At 42.6% G+C, this 16093-nt stretch overlaps 2 protein-coding genes across 2 annotated transcripts; one reads left to right on the top strand and one right to left on the bottom strand.

Moving 5' to 3' along the window:
- Window positions 1–2929: 2929 nt before the first annotated feature.
- Window positions 2930–7802, top strand: hpdb (4-hydroxyphenylpyruvate dioxygenase b). The gene is made up of 14 exons (XM_005926878.3): window positions 2930–3039; window positions 3200–3226; window positions 3360–3422; window positions 3675–3779; window positions 3973–4015; window positions 4428–4510; window positions 4599–4688; window positions 4803–4906; window positions 5018–5095; window positions 6062–6224; window positions 6357–6428; window positions 6517–6639; window positions 6869–6985; window positions 7080–7802. Exons 1-14 carry the CDS (start codon window positions 3037–3039, stop codon window positions 7188–7190), a joined length of 1182 nt encoding a protein of 393 aa, XP_005926940.1. The 5' UTR covers window positions 2930–3036; the 3' UTR covers window positions 7191–7802.
- A 77-nt stretch (window positions 7803–7879) lies between these two features.
- Window positions 7880–15945, bottom strand: LOC102289694 (histone-lysine N-methyltransferase SETD1B-A). The gene is made up of 18 exons (XM_042222817.1): window positions 15759–15945; window positions 15373–15525; window positions 15176–15274; window positions 14803–15073; window positions 14603–14715; window positions 13454–14455; window positions 12582–13328; window positions 12338–12454; window positions 12196–12256; window positions 11908–12110; window positions 11614–11728; window positions 11131–11526; window positions 9886–10925; window positions 9578–9793; window positions 9371–9496; window positions 8555–8674; window positions 8227–8364; window positions 7880–8121 (listed from the first exon to the last, which is right to left on the bottom strand). The coding sequence occupies exons 2-18, from the start codon at window positions 15508–15510 to the stop codon at window positions 7948–7950; spliced, it is 5076 nt and encodes a 1691-aa protein (XP_042078751.1). The 5' UTR covers window positions 15511–15525; window positions 15759–15945; the 3' UTR covers window positions 7880–7947.
- Between the last annotated feature and the right edge of the window lie 148 nt (window positions 15946–16093).

Raw genomic sequence — 16093 nt, 5'->3', positions numbered from 1 at the left:
TAAAGTGAGGAAAAACTGTTTTTTGACTAAAATACACTGAAGTTATTCAGTTCTTCAAATTTCTGACCAATATTTTTAGGTGATTTAAATCCACAATTTCACAAAAGTTACTTTGAAACTTTATTTTAAATCTGGGGACATTACACCCTTAATGACAGGCCGTATTATGGACTGCTATCTTTATATATTTTATAGCCCAACTCTGTTCTGTGTTAAAATATTTTGAGGAATGCAGACATCATGGTTTGGATCCTTGCATAGTTTCTCCTCTAAAGAAGTTCAGAAATAGTTCACATTCCCAAAAAGGTTTTTGTTGAAAGTGCTACAGCTGTGTAACTGTAGGATAAATGATGACACAGAAGTGTTTGAGCTGATTCTGATCTAAGTAGGATATCTCCTTTGAAGCTTTCAGAAGATGCTTTATTATTTTAACAGTCATGGTTACAGATTTCACTCAGATTTCATTATACAGTGCTGCAGTGGTATAACAGGTTAAAGGTAACAGACAGTAGCAGTAACATTTGTGCTGCATGAATGAATACGATTTTGATGAGTCATTTTCCCGGTTTAGCCTTTGCCTGGATGGACCTTTTACGCTGATGCATTTGGGGCCGAGCTGGGGGGAGAGGTTTGTGGCTCTGGCAGGCTCTGTTTCCTAATAAAGAAAGAACTGGGTCTTTAGGAGGAAATCGAGAGCACTCACACTTAAAGGAGCTCAGTGTCTCTGATTTGGCACGTGGGCCAATCACGACAGGAGGACAGGTTTTAGGGATGATGGTGGTCATGGTCCGAGTCAGGACCCTTCCTCTTCTGGACCCCATAGAAGGAGCTGGTGAAGGTTTCTGCTTCTTGTCTGGACTTTTGCTCTCCTGTTCTTTGGACTGTGCCTGTTGCTGACTGTTGGCCTGCCAGCTTTGCATCTTAGACTCCAAGTCTTTCAGAGCCTGGTCAGTGTAGGCCTGCAGTTCAGTGCGCACCCCTAAAATCTGAACATGAAACTCATCCTTTAAGGCCTTAGTTCTGGCCTCGAGCTTTTCCTCAAACGTTGTACACATCTCCTCCTCCTCCTTCAGACAGATCTCATTTTTGCGCTCATGTTTCAACACTTGTTTTCCCTCTTCACCACTCACCTCCTCACCATCAGCTTCGACGCTCACCTGTGCGAGCTCCATTTCTTTGACTTTTTGCACTAGCTCCAGTATGCTGCTCTTTGGGAGTCGCACACCCACTTGTGATCTGATCTGGTGACGTACCTGTTGGAAAACAGACTGCATCTTTCCTTGCGACTCCTTTTCTGCAGGTGCATTGTCCTCCAAACACTTATCATCTGGATTGAGAGAACAGGCATGCTCCTCTGCTGCAGCAGCATTGTTCTGTGGTTGCTCCTGTTGCTCCTGTTGTTCACTGTTCACCAGTATTTCTGGATTTTTCTCAGAGAAAGAATCACTCATTGTTATTTTCAGGCTTGTCCGCCTCCTTTGAACTGAGCTACTATAATAATTCGAGGAGCGCAACTCGGTTGAACAGCACATACTCTACCCCTCCCATGTCACACTATTAAATCATGCAATAGTAGTAGTTGTGTAATGCAGCTACAATTATTTGATCACGCGTGTTATGTTCCTTGGTCTGCATGTGTGCCGCTGCATCCCTTGACAACATTAAGCCTCTTGGTAACAGCATGAAAAACAACGATCTTCGGGGACAGCTGGAACACTGAGGGCTGGCTTTGAGTTTCTCATTAGTGATTACTGAGCTGTTACTGGAAAATAGAGCTTCAACAGATGACTAACAAATCTGCTGTTTGACAGACGATTAGACTAGATATGTTCCTCTGTGAAATACACGAGGATGACATGCATTTAATTATAGTGCTTGTGTGCACGTCTGTGTACTATACACACTCTGAATGTAGCTTTTTTGCATTGACAGGTTGCTCTTTGCTTCTTTGGGCCATTTAGTTGATGTTTAGTGCAGAGAAACCTCAGCTGTGCTGTTTGTGCTCGGGGTCACAGGCTCAACAGCTCATCTGGATGCAGTGCAGGATTTAGGGATAACTGACAGGATCTAACATACATGCACCGCATTTGTAGTTCTTTCAACAGGATCCTTTAGATTTGATGCAGGATACTTGAATGCGATTGGTTCTGCCTTTAAGATCTGTTTTGTCTGCTCTTCACACTGAGGCCCGTTGATTTGTATCATATGGAGTCTTTAATCTCATTAAAACATCCTCTATTTTTTCATTATCTTTTCTTTTCTTTTGTGATGAACATTGTCGTATAATAAACTTGCACAGTCTGACTCATTCCTATGTAGGTCCCATTTGCTCTGAGATCATTTGCACCTTCTGTGAAAACATTACATGCACCACGACTGAGTTCGGGTCAATTTGATTTTTAATGATAATGAAATAGTTTTAAGATCAGTAGAAAACTGCACGTGAAGGAGGATGATTGATGGGATGGGGGGTTGAGGGTATTTTCAAGCACATGAGGGTTCACTCAGCATAAACCCTTTGAGCCAATGAGAGTTCGGGATGCGTGAGCCTCCTCTTGCCGCTAAACACTAACATATGTTCCTAGGTCCTTCTTGTCCTAAAAAAATGCAGTTGTAATTCAAAACCTGTGTGGACAATTTGTTTTTGTGTTTCCTTTTTTGAAGAATAATGTTTGGATGCAAAAATGCATTCTCATACAGAGCAACTCACAACACAAGCAAAATTACATTTTCTGCACATCTCTGGATGGGTCTAGCCGTCGTCTCTCATACTGAGCAGCATCAGTCAGCGAATAAGGTGATAATGAGTTTTGTTTTTGTTTCTTTTAATGACATCTTTAAAGTTTTGAAGGGATTTTTCCCCCAAGTAATCATTGCATAACAGCAAAAGTGCACAAAGCATCAGCACGCTCTCCTCCTCCAATCTCTCCACCCCATTGGTGGGAGTGGGTTTAAACACTTCCTGCCCGGCTTTTAAATTCAGACGTTCGCCACAGATTTCATTCGGACTGTCAGGTCTCATCACCTCCAGCAAAGATGGTGAGTTGCTCTTCGCTGATGAATCCTCTCAAATGGCTTCTTTCTCCTATCTCAGGTCGCTCTGAGAATTTGTGTTTGCATGGAGATAATGTTGGTTATGCCAAAAAAGCAGTTCTTTTTCTGTAAGTAGTAAGTTTTGGTGTGTTACTTTTAATTGCAGACAACATACACAGACAAAGGCGAGAAGGTAAATAACTGATTCGTGTGTGTTGCACTGCAGAGATGATTTAATCATTGACTGCAAGCTGGTTTTGGTATTATTAGATTTTTTTTTAAACTTGCATGTGTGACTGATTTTTGTTATTTCTTTTCGTCTTCAGCATGAGCAGGGCAGATTCCTCTGCTTTGATCACTTAACATTCTGGGTTGGAAATGCAAAGCAGGTAAGTTAGTTCCAGCTTTCTACTTTTCTTTTAGCTGTTTTATTGGTCATCCAAAGGGGTGGAGGGAACGCAGCACACAGAACACCAGACCACATACTCATTTTCCCACCTCCCAGAACCCCTGCTGCACAAACACCATCAAAATTCGTCACCAGGAGATGGCGCTAAAGCCAGTCTGCTGCAAACATGCCCAGTTTCAGCAGACTGTGAATCGGTTCCCTCTTTGCTCACGTTTTTGTTTGTCTCCAACAGGCTGCATCGTATTACTGCAACAAGCTTGGATTTGAGCCTGTGGCTTACCAAGGTTTGGAGACGGGCAGTCGTGAAGTGGTGTCACATGTAGTCAAACAAGGCAAGGTAAAGAGCACTCAGTGCCCGCAGCCCACAAGAGGGGAAATCAGTTTAAAGCACCCAAAAATGTTTTCTTACAATGTGTAGATTTGTTGAGTGATGTTAATTGTAACAAAACACACCTAGACTCAAGTGAAAGCTAAAGATGCACAGAGGCAGGAGTTTAATCATGTCGATGTGTTCACTCTGTATTTCACAGATCATTTATGTGTTCTCATCCGCCCTCAATCCTGGAAACAAAGGTACAGCACTGATAAGGAGCTGGGTTCCTGTAGTGGTCACAATTACTTTTGACTTTAACAGGTTCATTTGTAACATGTCTACACTTCTGTTACATTTTTAGATATATATACTACTGTACTATTTTGTGCATTCTTTCTTTTGCCAGACTTTTTGCAGTTCCATGTCTATAAAATATATTTAGACTAGTCTGTGGTAAGAATATCGGTGCTATGATCAATTTGAATAAGCAAGGAAAGAAGAAATTGTTGAAAACATATTATCTTGATATGCTTTGGTGAAAGTCCCACTCAAAACAATCCCTTTTAGTACACATTCATTATAAATCACAAAAATGTAAAAGAGTTTTAAGAAACCTGTGAATCATATGTTCATTTAAGCTGAAGAAAATGTCTGTTCTTGTCATGTTTTCAGAGATGGGGGATCATTTGGTTAAGCATGGGGACGGAGTGAAGGACATTGCATTTACAGTGGAGGACTGTGACTTTCTCGTGCAGGTAATGGTTCAGCTTTTATTTTACAGATGCATCATGTTAGTAACTGAAAAAGCTATTGCTTCCATAATTAACATTATTTCCCAAACAGAAAGCCCGGGCGCGAGGAGCAGTCATTATAAAGGAACCCTACACTCTGGAGGACAAATATGGTAAAGTCAGGCTGGCTGTGCTGCAAACTGTAAGTGTTGTATATTTATAGTGAATATTTTATATACCATGATTCAGGGATTTATGAAAAAAGTTGGAAACATCAGAAAATCCAGGATTTTGGATTTGCTTTTGTTTCCTTCAGTATGGTGACACCACTCACACATTTGTGGAGAGGACAGGATACAGTGGATTGTTTCTGCCTGGGTTCCATCCTCCTCTGTTCAAGGACCCCTTACTTGACAAACTGTGAGTAAACAGAAATTATTCCGGATGTGATGTTTTTGTAAACTGATAATGTGTATTTCTGTCGGAATCACAGCTGACTGAATTATTTGTTTGTTTTCCCCCTTCGTGCAGCCCAAGTGGAAACCTGGACTTTATCGATCACGTTGTAGGAAACCAACCAGATGATGAGATGGTTTCAACGGTGGAATGGTGAGGACTTGCAGCTAGTTCTTGTAGAGAGTGTGAAATAGCAATGTACCATATAAATACAACTAAAAGCCTCCGTGTTGGGACGAAAAAAACTGCAGAAGATGTAGGGAGGCTTGAATATTTCCTAGAACGTTGTTTTTAGTTGGTTATGTTTAGAAAAAGATTGTGCTTCGGGTTAAAATATGCCCTGTCAGTTATCCACATCTAAGAGGGTTTGTCGAGCAAAAATCCTCGAAGGCCAACTTTTGCCATGTGTTCTGCAGAAACACAAGCCAGAGGGTGAATGAGGGGCGGAGTTAAAGGGTGTCTGATTCTTACATAACTCAGTTTTTTTGGCATGACTTGGGATCAGCATGACTTTGCATTAAGTGGGCTTTCCACATCTGGATCTTGTTTTTTTTTTTTTTTTTACTGCATTGTTGGAAGTAAGGCAGTTCTCTAAATGAGCAAGCTCATTGGTTTAACCTCTGGAGAGGCGTGTTACACTGGCTGGCGGTTTTCAGATGTGAAGAACCAATTTTTTTCTGGCTCATAAAAATGTCAGTCACTGATGTTTTTACAGGCCAAAAATGTAACCCCTCAAATTTAGTTAATGTGGTGTCTGTGGAGTATGAAGCCCAGGGTATCACTATAAATGTAAATTGCATTAATATGTACATTGCTTTTGCAGCTCTGGTTCTTTTAATATAATATATGAGGCTATATTTCTCTCTCTCTCTCTCTCTCTCTCTCTCTCTCTCCATATATATATATATAAATATTACTTATATATATATATATGATATTAGAATATATTTTTTTTTTATATTTTTTATGTGTGTGTGTGTGTGTGTGTGTGTGTGTGTATTTTCTTTTGTTTGCCATGTGAAGAAACGTGTTTCTTTACTGTGCATATGACAGTATGAGAGCAACTTCAAGAGTATTTGTGCCACAGTGGCTCCTAATCTGTGTTTCTTCATTTAACAGGTATCAGAGAAACCTTCTCTTTCACCGCTTCTGGTCCGTGGACGACAAGCAGCTTCAGACAGAATTCAGCGCCCTGCGCTCAATCGTCGTGGCAAACTACGAGGAGACCGTGAAAATGCCCATCAATGAGCCTGCGATGGGGAAGAGAAAGTCTCAAATCCAGGCATGTTGCTTACAGTTTATCTACTTTAATTAAACATCTGGGTTACCAGATTAAAGCCAGAGCTGAAGTATTCAAATGAACAAACATTAACCATGTGGTATGTGGACTAATAAGAACATTATTGACTTACAGGAATATGTGGAGTACTATGGAGGTCCAGGAGTGCAGCATATCGCCATGAACACTTCAGATATCATTACTACAGTATGGCAACTAAAACACCCTGCTTACCTCTGCAACAGGCTGAGTTACAACAGCAGCTTAACTGTAATGTTAATTACCTTGTTTGCAGATCCGTAACCTGAAGGAGCGCGGGATGGAGTTCATGTCTGTGCCTGAGACCTACTACGACCAGCTGAGAGAGAAGCTGAAACACTCAAAGGTCAAAATCTCAGAGGACCTTGATGTCCTGCAGGTCAGAGCTAAAACCCTAAATTAACAAAGCTGAAAGAGTGATTATTTGTGATCCTTACGTAGCCAAACACAGTGGCCTTTTTTACATCGTAGAACATGTTGACTCAGTTCACTCTAATCATATTTTTTTAAAGACTAAAGGTGCATAAAACACATTTTGTCTTCATAATTAACCAAAAACATCCCTTCAAATTGACAAAATATTGTTTTATGTCCTCACCGTTACCCAGGAACTAAAGATCTTGGTGGACTACGATGACAATGGCTACCTACTTCAAATCTTCACTAAGCCGGTCCAGGATCGCCCCACTGTGTTCTTGGAAGTCATTCAGAGACACAATCACCAGGTGAGGGCACCACTGGCTAAACAAGCAGTGGAAATGTACTCTACAGTATATTTAACATGTTATTAAACAAAAAAAAACATGTTCTCATCCACAGGGCTTTGGTGCAGGAAACTTCAAGTCTCTTTTTGAGGCTATTGAAGCAGACCAGCACGCTAGAGGCAATCTGACTGTTCTGACAACAAATGGAGATTTAAACAAGATGTGAACTGGGTGATGCATTAATTTAGGGGTTCAGAAAACATGCTATATCCATCAACTTAGTATAAAACGAATGCTTTAATAAACATCCTTATGCCTGAAAATGTCTCATCTTCAGAGAAATACACAAAGCATGTATACTTATGGTTTTCCTTATTTTTTTATGTGTTGCATGTTTGTTTTTTGGTTTTGTTTTTTTTACATTTAATTGTTCATTTTATGTCTTTATCATTTCTCCTGATGCTTGCAAAAATGACATGAGTACAACATCCACTTTAAATCACAATGCAGTGCTTCCAGTTTGTATAAAACATCAACAGGAAAACCATTTTTATTAACACAAGCTTGACTCAAGCAAAACGTTATCCGAGCTCTCATAAATGAAAACATTTAACTATACACTTTGTTAACTTTTAGACGGCGAGGTCAACAGAAGTTGGAGATTCAGCATGAAGTCTAGAATGTGATTTTCCCCTCCTGTTTAAAAGAGACCACTCTTGGTTTTTGTTAGTTTTTCTCATAAACTGTGATAACTCTCTGTGACTCCCAAGTGTTTGTTCCGGTCCTGATTTATATATTGTTTATGGCAGCTTAGTATTAAACCATTATTCACTGAGTACCACATGTCTGCAGTTCTTTCATGAGCTCTTCTACGGTTTCCAAAATGCTGAATAGTTGCTGAACAGTATTAAAAATAGCTTTTGATACCTCTGGTTTAGGTTGCCACTTTTTCTCTTTACCTAATCAGGCCACTTAACAGGTGATTAGTTCAAGGAGCCTCTGCAGCCGTCTGCCCCACAAAAACAAGGGATCTTTGTTTCCTCAATAGGAAACTTGTAGTCATATGTAATCTCTTCATTGATGTTTATAGGCTGGCGGGAGTATATGACTATCTTCTTCTGAGACTCCACTGTGATGATCTTTGCGTAGCAGTTAGGCTGTAAGACAAAAATAAATAAATAAACCCCACAAACCTTTTAATGGGAATACTTTATGTAGAATCACTTTCATCTCTAACCACAGCACCGCTGGTTTTTACTCACATTGCAGCTGTGGTTGATAAACCTGGCTAAGTTCCCACATTTGGTAGCATCAATGATGGTGTCCTGATCCACCCGAAACAAATAGCTGCTTCCAATGCCCTCCTCCTCGTATCTCTGCTCCCTCATGTCAGCAATGACCTGAGGAGAAAGAAAACAGATGTGGCTTTCCATCTATGCGAGGGTTGTTTATCACAGTTACTCTACACGCATGGATGGAAACCACCCAGCACAACCCGAGGCCCCCAGTGGACCGGTGGACTAATTTAGAGAAACAATCAGGGGAAAAGGGGTTTGTTTAAAAGTGCATGTTAGTTTGCATCAGAATTACCTGTCGGATGATTTGGCCCACATACTCAATCACCATCTCGTCTGCAGCAATAGGCTCCATGGCAAACAGGCCCCACTCGTGGATGTAACTCCTGCTGAAACGAATCCTCTTCCTTCGGAACTGACAGACGATATAGCACGGGTTTGGACTGTCGCTCAAATGAGACAGTGCTGTGCAAATATCTCGAGTCACCCTCATTACTATATTTTACTTTGTGAATTTGAAAGCTAATGAAGAGTAAAGTCAATTTTTTATTTGGATACTGGCTGGCTTTTCAGTCACTTTCAGTACAATCCTTGTGCTTGACCATTTTCAGAGGATTTTTTTTATTTGTTTGGTTTAAATTGAATTTTAGGCACTTTGTTGCCATCGGTTCTACAGCCATCAGTAGAGTGCAAAAGAAGAAGCTGCACCTTATTTAAAGTTAAACTATTTAAAACTGATGAAAGAAGAAACAGGAAAAAAATCCAACAAGAACCTGACACGGGACCTAAAAGATTCAGTTGATCCTGTTTTTCAGTGTGCTCATCTTTCCATATATGTTTGCATATGTTTCAATAAATCTCTGCACCTATTTCCCATATTCCCAGCAAAATATAAAGAAAGGAGAAGTGGCTCAAGACTTAACAAAGTTAAAAAACATACAATAAGTGTGAAATTATTTCTTTCTTTTTTTAGAGTGCAGAACTAATGTTCTGATTTCTTGTCTGCCCAAATAAAAACCTAACGGTAAACTCAGTTTTAGACTCCACTGTAGACTTCTTTCAAACTGGGCTTTTACAGTAGTCTGCTGATTGTCACTAACTTCCTGCTAACCTTGAGTTGGTTGAACTTGACCAGGTCACTGTCACAGCTGAAAGAGGACAGCAGCCGGCGCTGTTCACACCTGAAGTCAGACCCAGCTCGCAGTGAAGTGGGTTGCTGGGCTGGAATGCACGTTCCCTGATGAAAAATGTCTCAACATTAAATAGATAAATATTAAACTGGACACAGAAATCCTCACCTTCTGTCCTCCTTTAATACCTGAGCGCTTGTAGACGGAAGCTCCGCAGCCAGCCGCGTGTTGTGCAGATACCTCATTTTATCCTTCCTGCTGATTTTGTAAAAACCTTCACTTCGAGCAGAGCCTGTTCTGTGGTGCGGCTGCCAGGATCTGTGCTCCTCATTCTTCTCTGTAAGGACCTTAGTCAGTGAGCAGCAGTTAAGGATGTGAACAGCAGAGTAATATGCAAAGAGCAGCTTCATCAGAAAAAACAAAACAAAAAAACATTCTAAGTATGACTTAAAAACAACTGTTTCCCACAATATAAAGAATCATTTCAACATAAAACACTGTCTGTAAGGATATGAGGATGAGGCATCCAGAGGATGTCACTGAGCCACCCACAGCCATTATCCTGCACCTGCAGCCTTTCATAGGTGCACTGCAGAAACCTTACATCTTCTTCATCCAAGCCGTCCTTCCAAACGCTATGAAGGATTTTCCTCTCTTCGTAGGGTGAACGCCACCTATGAGGACGACGTTGAGAGAACCTCGGACTGATTCTTTTAAGTGATCTCTCCCAGTGACGGGCTCGCCTTCTCTTCTTCAGCCTCCTCCATCGGTTTAGCCTCAGTAAGATTTTCTCTTTGTCCAACAGCTCAGGCATGTTCTCCAGTCCCTGTAGAGGCTTTGCTCTCACACCTGAACGGATCTGGACATCCCTTCCATCAACACTGTCACATGAAGAGTCAGAGACGCTGAATGGCGAGGACACTGTGATGGGGGAAACTCTGAAAATATTATTACATGACAGAGGCACTGACGTTGCCGCCACCTTGGATTTCCTTTTGTGGACTATTGATCTTCTGGGCAGGATAATGTCTCTTCCTGGAGTCTTTGGGGCTGTGATGTATGGACTGCTGGGCAAGAGTGGGATAAGTGGTGGGCTGCTAAGGGGCGGGCTCACTGTGCTAAATTCTAAATCTGCGGTCCCTCTTCCAGGTGTTGCAGGAGCTCTGCCTGAGCTACAATGAGTCCACATACCTCTTTCATCTCTGCCAGGAGTCTTCGGCATCTCCTGGCATAATGGGTATGATGCCATGAGGAGATCAGAGGGAGGCTGAGCGAGTCCATCGCTTGCTGGGGAGAGGGAGAGGACTTCCTCTGAATTCTCACTTTCCAGTCCTGCCACTATTCCCTTGCCTGGTGTTGGTGGTCGTTCCTCCTCCTCTGCAGCAGGAGATGATGGTCTGCTTTTTAAAAGGATGTCAGGGTCACTGTCCACCAAACGGCCAGTAGGAGTGGGAGGCCTCAGGCTTTTTATGTTCTCTGGAGACTCCACTGTCCAATCAGGGCTTTCCATCTCCATATCAAGGCATGGCTCCACTGCTATACAGATTAACAAGGAATTTTCATACATAATTATTTCAAAACCTGATACACAACTTACTCTTGTGTAGTTCTGTTAATTTGTAGCACACTGGAAATTCAGGGAGTATTACAAGATATTTTTACATGAGTGACAATTAAACCACTTTTGATTAACCTGATGACACTAACTTAACAGATCTATTGCTTTACAAGGACATGTAACCTGATAGTCCTAGAGGTGATGGGGGCAGCAGGTCCTGGGGGTCGCTGGTATGGAGCTCCATCATGGCATCGAAGTCGCAGTTGTCTTCGTGGCACGATGTGTACTGGTCCTCCTCCGTTTCCTGCCTTGGGAACAGTTCTGACCAGCCCTGCTGGTCCAGATCCAGCTGAGCACCAGGGGTCAGTGGGGCTGAGGGGGTAAGAGGGGGCTCGTGCTCCACTGAGTCCTCATCTGATGATATAACTATACATTCTTCACTCCCGGCGTCCTCGCTGTCCTCCTCGGCGTCTTCACCTTCAGTGGTAAGGTCAGACAACGTGTCCTCAAAGCCCACCAAGGAGAGCGAATCTGAAGTGTCGCAGTCCGACGTGTGCTCGCTATCCTCTGAAAAAACCTCTACATTTGAAAAAGAAGCCACACTGTTCAATGTTAAGATATGTGATTTTTAATGAGTGTTCAGTGTTGTATGAGATTTTAACATACCGCTGTCTAAGCACTGCTCTCCGTCACATCGATCCTCCATCGGACTATTTTCTTCCGCAGTATGATTACTGCCATCATCATCTTCTTCGTCATCACCATGAGCATCTCTGTCAGACTAATCAGAGCACCAGTTATGTAATGCTGTCTCCAGAAGTTTAAACTTTTTAGTTAAAATTTTAATTTTAAGACTAACAACTGAAAAAGTAAAGGCACCAGACTAAAATATTGACCTCAGGGCATTTTTCTCAATTTCTTATTTGCTATTTCTTTTTTCTTTTCTGTCTCTTCATTTACCAGGATGTGCGGCTCATCCTCATCCAGCACAAAAGCCTTCACTTTGTCTGGTATCGCTTCTTCATCTTGAAGTATCTTATCTTCTTTCCCAGCATCACCATCATCATCATCATCATCATCACTGTCCAGATCCAGTGGTCTTGCGTGTCTGCGTTTGCCTCTCTCAGACGCCGCTCTCAGTATGTCGTCCCCTTTCTTCACCTCTAATGCAACAAGTTAGAATCAGTTAAAGCGACAGTCTGGCACAGAAAGTTAATACACACTGAAATTTGAATTAATCGCACTGACCAGAATGATCGAGAGCAGAACCGGAGTCATTTCCTGTCTCGTCTGATCTTTTCCTTTTTACCTGCGTGGAAATTTCTTTATTTAGGCATCACTTGGCAGTCAAAACCAGCTGTGTTTCAAAAATCTCTCCAAAACAGATTACCTTGAAGGATGGCAGTGGTGGTTTTCTGCTCTGCCCACCAATGTTACTGAGGGGATTTAGGAATTTGTTCCTGTCTTCCACTCTTGCCGCTCCACATTTCAGAGGAGACTCTTGTATCTTAAATGAATCAACTAGGTTATAAGACCCACTGGCTCCAAACAACTACTCCCATTAAAAGACATGCAAAATGTTTTGTTAATGTGCCCACTATAAGAGACAATAAAATATGTGAAAAAGGTTTTACCTTTGCCTTCTTCTCCTGACACTCCCACCAGTCTTCAAATGCCTTGAAAGCGACCCCTTCAATCATTCTACGTGTAATGTCCTTCTTTATGATTGACTTCAGTTCATCCATGAGGATATCTAAAACTTTTTCCGTCGTGATCTTGTGGGGATTTGCCTGCACAGGTGGGTAGAGTGGTGGTGGCACAAAGGGGTTAAACCTTGGAAAAGGAGGTGCAGGCCAGAGAGGTGGAGGAGGAGGAGGGAATGGCAACGGTGGACCGCCATGCCTTGGAGGATTCCCCTTATCCAAAGGACACCCTGGCTGTATGGGTAAAGGGAACATGTGCACAGGAGGTGGAACAGAGGGTGGCGCTATCAAAGGTGGAGGGGGTCTCAGGAAAGTTGGTGGAGGAGGAATTGGAGTACGAGGTGGAATGGGGGGAGGAGGAATGGGGATGGCAGCTTTGTGGCCCAGAGGTGGCATCCATCCTGGAGGAGGGATCGGGATGGTGCCATCTGGCAGGCGAGGTGGAACAGGTGGAAGAGAGGGGGGAAATCGAGGAATGGGGAAAAGGAAAGGGGGTGCTGAGGGTTGGGGGAATCCAGCTGTAACAGTTGGGAGAGCTTTCAGGGTAAGTTGCTGAGTGGTGGAACTGGAAGAACAACCGGATGGAGGATCGGGCAGAGAGAGGTCTTCTGCTGGTGTCACAGCTTCAAACTGTCTGTTATTTGAGGACTTCTTCTCCTGATGTGCTGCACAGTGTTCCTGAATAAGACAGAAACAATAATAATTTGAGTGGCTGATTAATATCACACCATTAACATTTTTACATAGTAACAATAGGGTAAATTCTACCTTTATTATCACTGCAATATATCCAGATAGATTACCTTTGGGCCTGACGATGGCTGGACCCTCTCTGCATCTTCTTCATTGTTTATGTGTGTTAAGCTTTCTGAATAAGCAACATCAGACGGACAGGGAGACTGGGAACTTCTTGTAAGAAATGAAACAGCTCGAGTAGTTTCGTCCTCCTCATTTTCATCCACAGCATCATTGTGGGAGTACTGGTGGCCACTTGTGGGGGATTCACAAGACAGTGGGGTACAAAACTGTGAGTCATCCGAGGAAGAGACCTTAAGAGGTGAGCCAGGTGAAGCCGGGCTCTCTTGAGAGGATGGATCGGTCTCAGAGGTCTTTCCATGAAAGCATAAGGGGTCAGTGATCTGGCTGTTTATCAGCAAACTTTCAATTCGGGAGTCTAGACTTGAAACAGCTGCCTCTGGCTGGTGGTTATCAAATGGAGAAGCTGTTCTAGTTTGCAGGTCAGCTGAGAGATCAACAGTCAGGATGTCGCGAGAGTTGCCATTCAGAGGTGAAGATGCATAACTTGTGTTAACCACATCTTCAGTCTCCTGAAAAGGGGAGGTGAGACTAAAGGGAGCCTCGTCACTATTGTTAGAAGAGGTTTGTGCACTGGGACTCCACAATGCAAGCTGCTGGCTGCTAGTTTGTGTTTTGGTTAAGAGGGGATGTGGTGGCTGTGGCTGGAACTGCTTCAGAATGATGCTAACATTTGAGACGTGGCTAAGTCCCCTGTGCTGTCGTCTACGACGGCAAAGCTCTTGTCTTAAAGGTTTGTGAACACTATAGGCAGAGGGTTCCCCTTGGAGGACGGGAGTCGCCTGAAGACTGGAATAGCAAGAGTCGTGGGAGGAGAGAGGAGTCGCAGGCAAGCAGGGAGTCCGGGGGGTTCCCTGAGAACGTGGTGTAAGCCCAAAGCTGCAAGGTGTGTCTTGACAAATACTGGAGTAGGCTGTGTCCAGAGAGAGGGGCGTAGCAATGCTGGTGGGGCTGCAGACACTTCCCAGCTGCTGTGTGGCCGAGCTTCCCTGCAAGATGTTGATAATGAAGTAAAAAAAGGGGAAAACAATTAACAAATACATTCATATTTAACAGCTGTAATACAAATATTAAAGATAAAATCTTTTCATGGGTCAAATCATTATGAGCAGCTTTTAATAAATTTAAATGTTCACCAGCAAACTGTCAACTAAGCCCTGAAGAGCCCGTTCACTGCTGCCCACCGGCAACGTCCAAGGCGTATACAGCCCACTTAACAAGAGCTGGAGATATCGAGCTCTATTTTCCCCTGAGGAGGAGCACATTCTAGTTAATCAGCATATTCAACACTTACATTTACACCTCAGCACACGCACAGAGAAAAAGTAAAGTTTACCCTTTGGATCAAGTTCCACATGAATAATATTTCCCATCACTGATGTCTCATGCAGGTGCTGGACAGCGTCTCTTGCAGCCCTTACTGTATCAAATGTGACCTTTGCGATACCTAAATGCTTCTTGTTTTGGGGATTGTAAAATATCTCCACTTCTTCCATGTTCCCATATTTTTTGCACATATCAGTCAAGAAAGTCTCATTCACGTTGTCGTTGAGCTTAGAAAATGTCACTTCTTTTGGAGGAACGGGAGCCACGTACCACTCATCAATCTGGAGACACACGGGAAAACAAGAAATGGGCTATTAGTTGTTTTTAAAGCACGATTACTTAAAATAGGATGTCTGTATTATTACAGTCGTTTTAACAGTTACCTTAAATTTGGGAACCACGAAGTCAGTCTTGATACACCTGCTCCACAGGCGGCAGATGCGCGGATCCCTGACTGTGATCACAGGAAGTAGACCTAGGTCCTCAACCTGGCAGAGAAGACCCTCGTTATCATTATTATTATAATAGATATAGTACATGTGCTGACATCACCTATGTGGAGAGGCGGACAGGTGCTCACCGGCAGGTTAAAGTATTGTCCATCATAACGGTACACTTTGTACAGCCCGTTCGTCAGCGCAGGATCTATAACCAGCTTGCAACTTCTCCAGTGTAGAGGCTGTCTCTCGCTCTCAGTACTTTGTTTTTCGCTTTCCATTACATTCGTCAAAACCTTAAAAAAAACCCAAACAAACAACAACAGTTACTTCCAGTTTGCTCGTTTTGTGCCACACTGTCAGCTAGCTACATTGCTGCTCCGCGAGAGGTTAACACACCCCAACAGGTGATGGAGAGCATCACCTGTAACCTTATCCTCGGGAAAAAAGATAACAGGTGGTGGTAGGAAACACAGAAATACTCAAAGGTTAGTCTTACAAAAGATTTGTTTCTTTAAATCTTGCTTACCTGTTCCAAAGTCGTATCCTTTGAAGGAGCAACATTGTGGAAAAACAGCTGGGATTTATTTTTCTGTGTTTTCACGGATCGTCGCTAAGGTTGGATAATGATCCATCCGCCAGTCGACGGAGAGGAAAAAATAGATCCTGAACAAGGCGGAAGAACACCTAAGGTGGGTTAACAGGTGAGGTGTATATATAGGCACCTTTGGGACCTTTATTAGACATTAATAATCCAAAGACTGGTCGAATATTTGTGTTAAGCTTGTGACTGAGTAAAATACAATTTACATACTAAACATAGGTTATGGCCACATGCTGGTAGCCTGCAATAAAATAAAAGGC

The sequence above is a fragment of the Haplochromis burtoni genome, unplaced genomic scaffold (genome assembly GCF_018398535.1).
Source record: "Haplochromis burtoni strain Fernald_Lab_line unplaced genomic scaffold, NCSU_Asbu1 Contig_95, whole genome shotgun sequence".
NCBI classification, from domain to species: domain Eukaryota; kingdom Metazoa; phylum Chordata; class Actinopteri; order Cichliformes; family Cichlidae; genus Haplochromis; species Haplochromis burtoni.
This window is presented reverse-complemented; position numbering and strand designations above follow the sequence as displayed.

Excerpts from the sequence above, each read along its gene's own strand:
- hpdb (XM_005926878.3), top strand. Across the intron at positions 4,689-4,802 it reads GGCTGGCTGTGCTGCAAACT|TATGGTGACACCACTCACAC; the intron begins GTAAGTGTTGTA and ends TGTTTCCTTCAG. Across the intron at positions 6,429-6,516 it reads CTTCAGATATCATTACTACA|ATCCGTAACCTGAAGGAGCG; the intron begins GTATGGCAACTA and ends CCTTGTTTGCAG.
- LOC102289694 (XM_042222817.1), bottom strand. The coding sequence starts at position 15,510 with ATGGAAAGCGAAAAACAAAGTACTGAGAGCGAGAGACAGCCTCTACAC. Across the intron at positions 12,455-12,581 it reads GTCAGGAGAAGAAGGCAAAG|ATACAAGAGTCTCCTCTGAA; the intron begins GTAAAACCTTTT and ends GATTCATTTAAG. Across the intron at positions 8,122-8,226 it reads TTATCAACCACAGCTGCAAT|CCTAACTGCTACGCAAAGAT; the intron begins GTGAGTAAAAAC and ends TTTGTCTTACAG.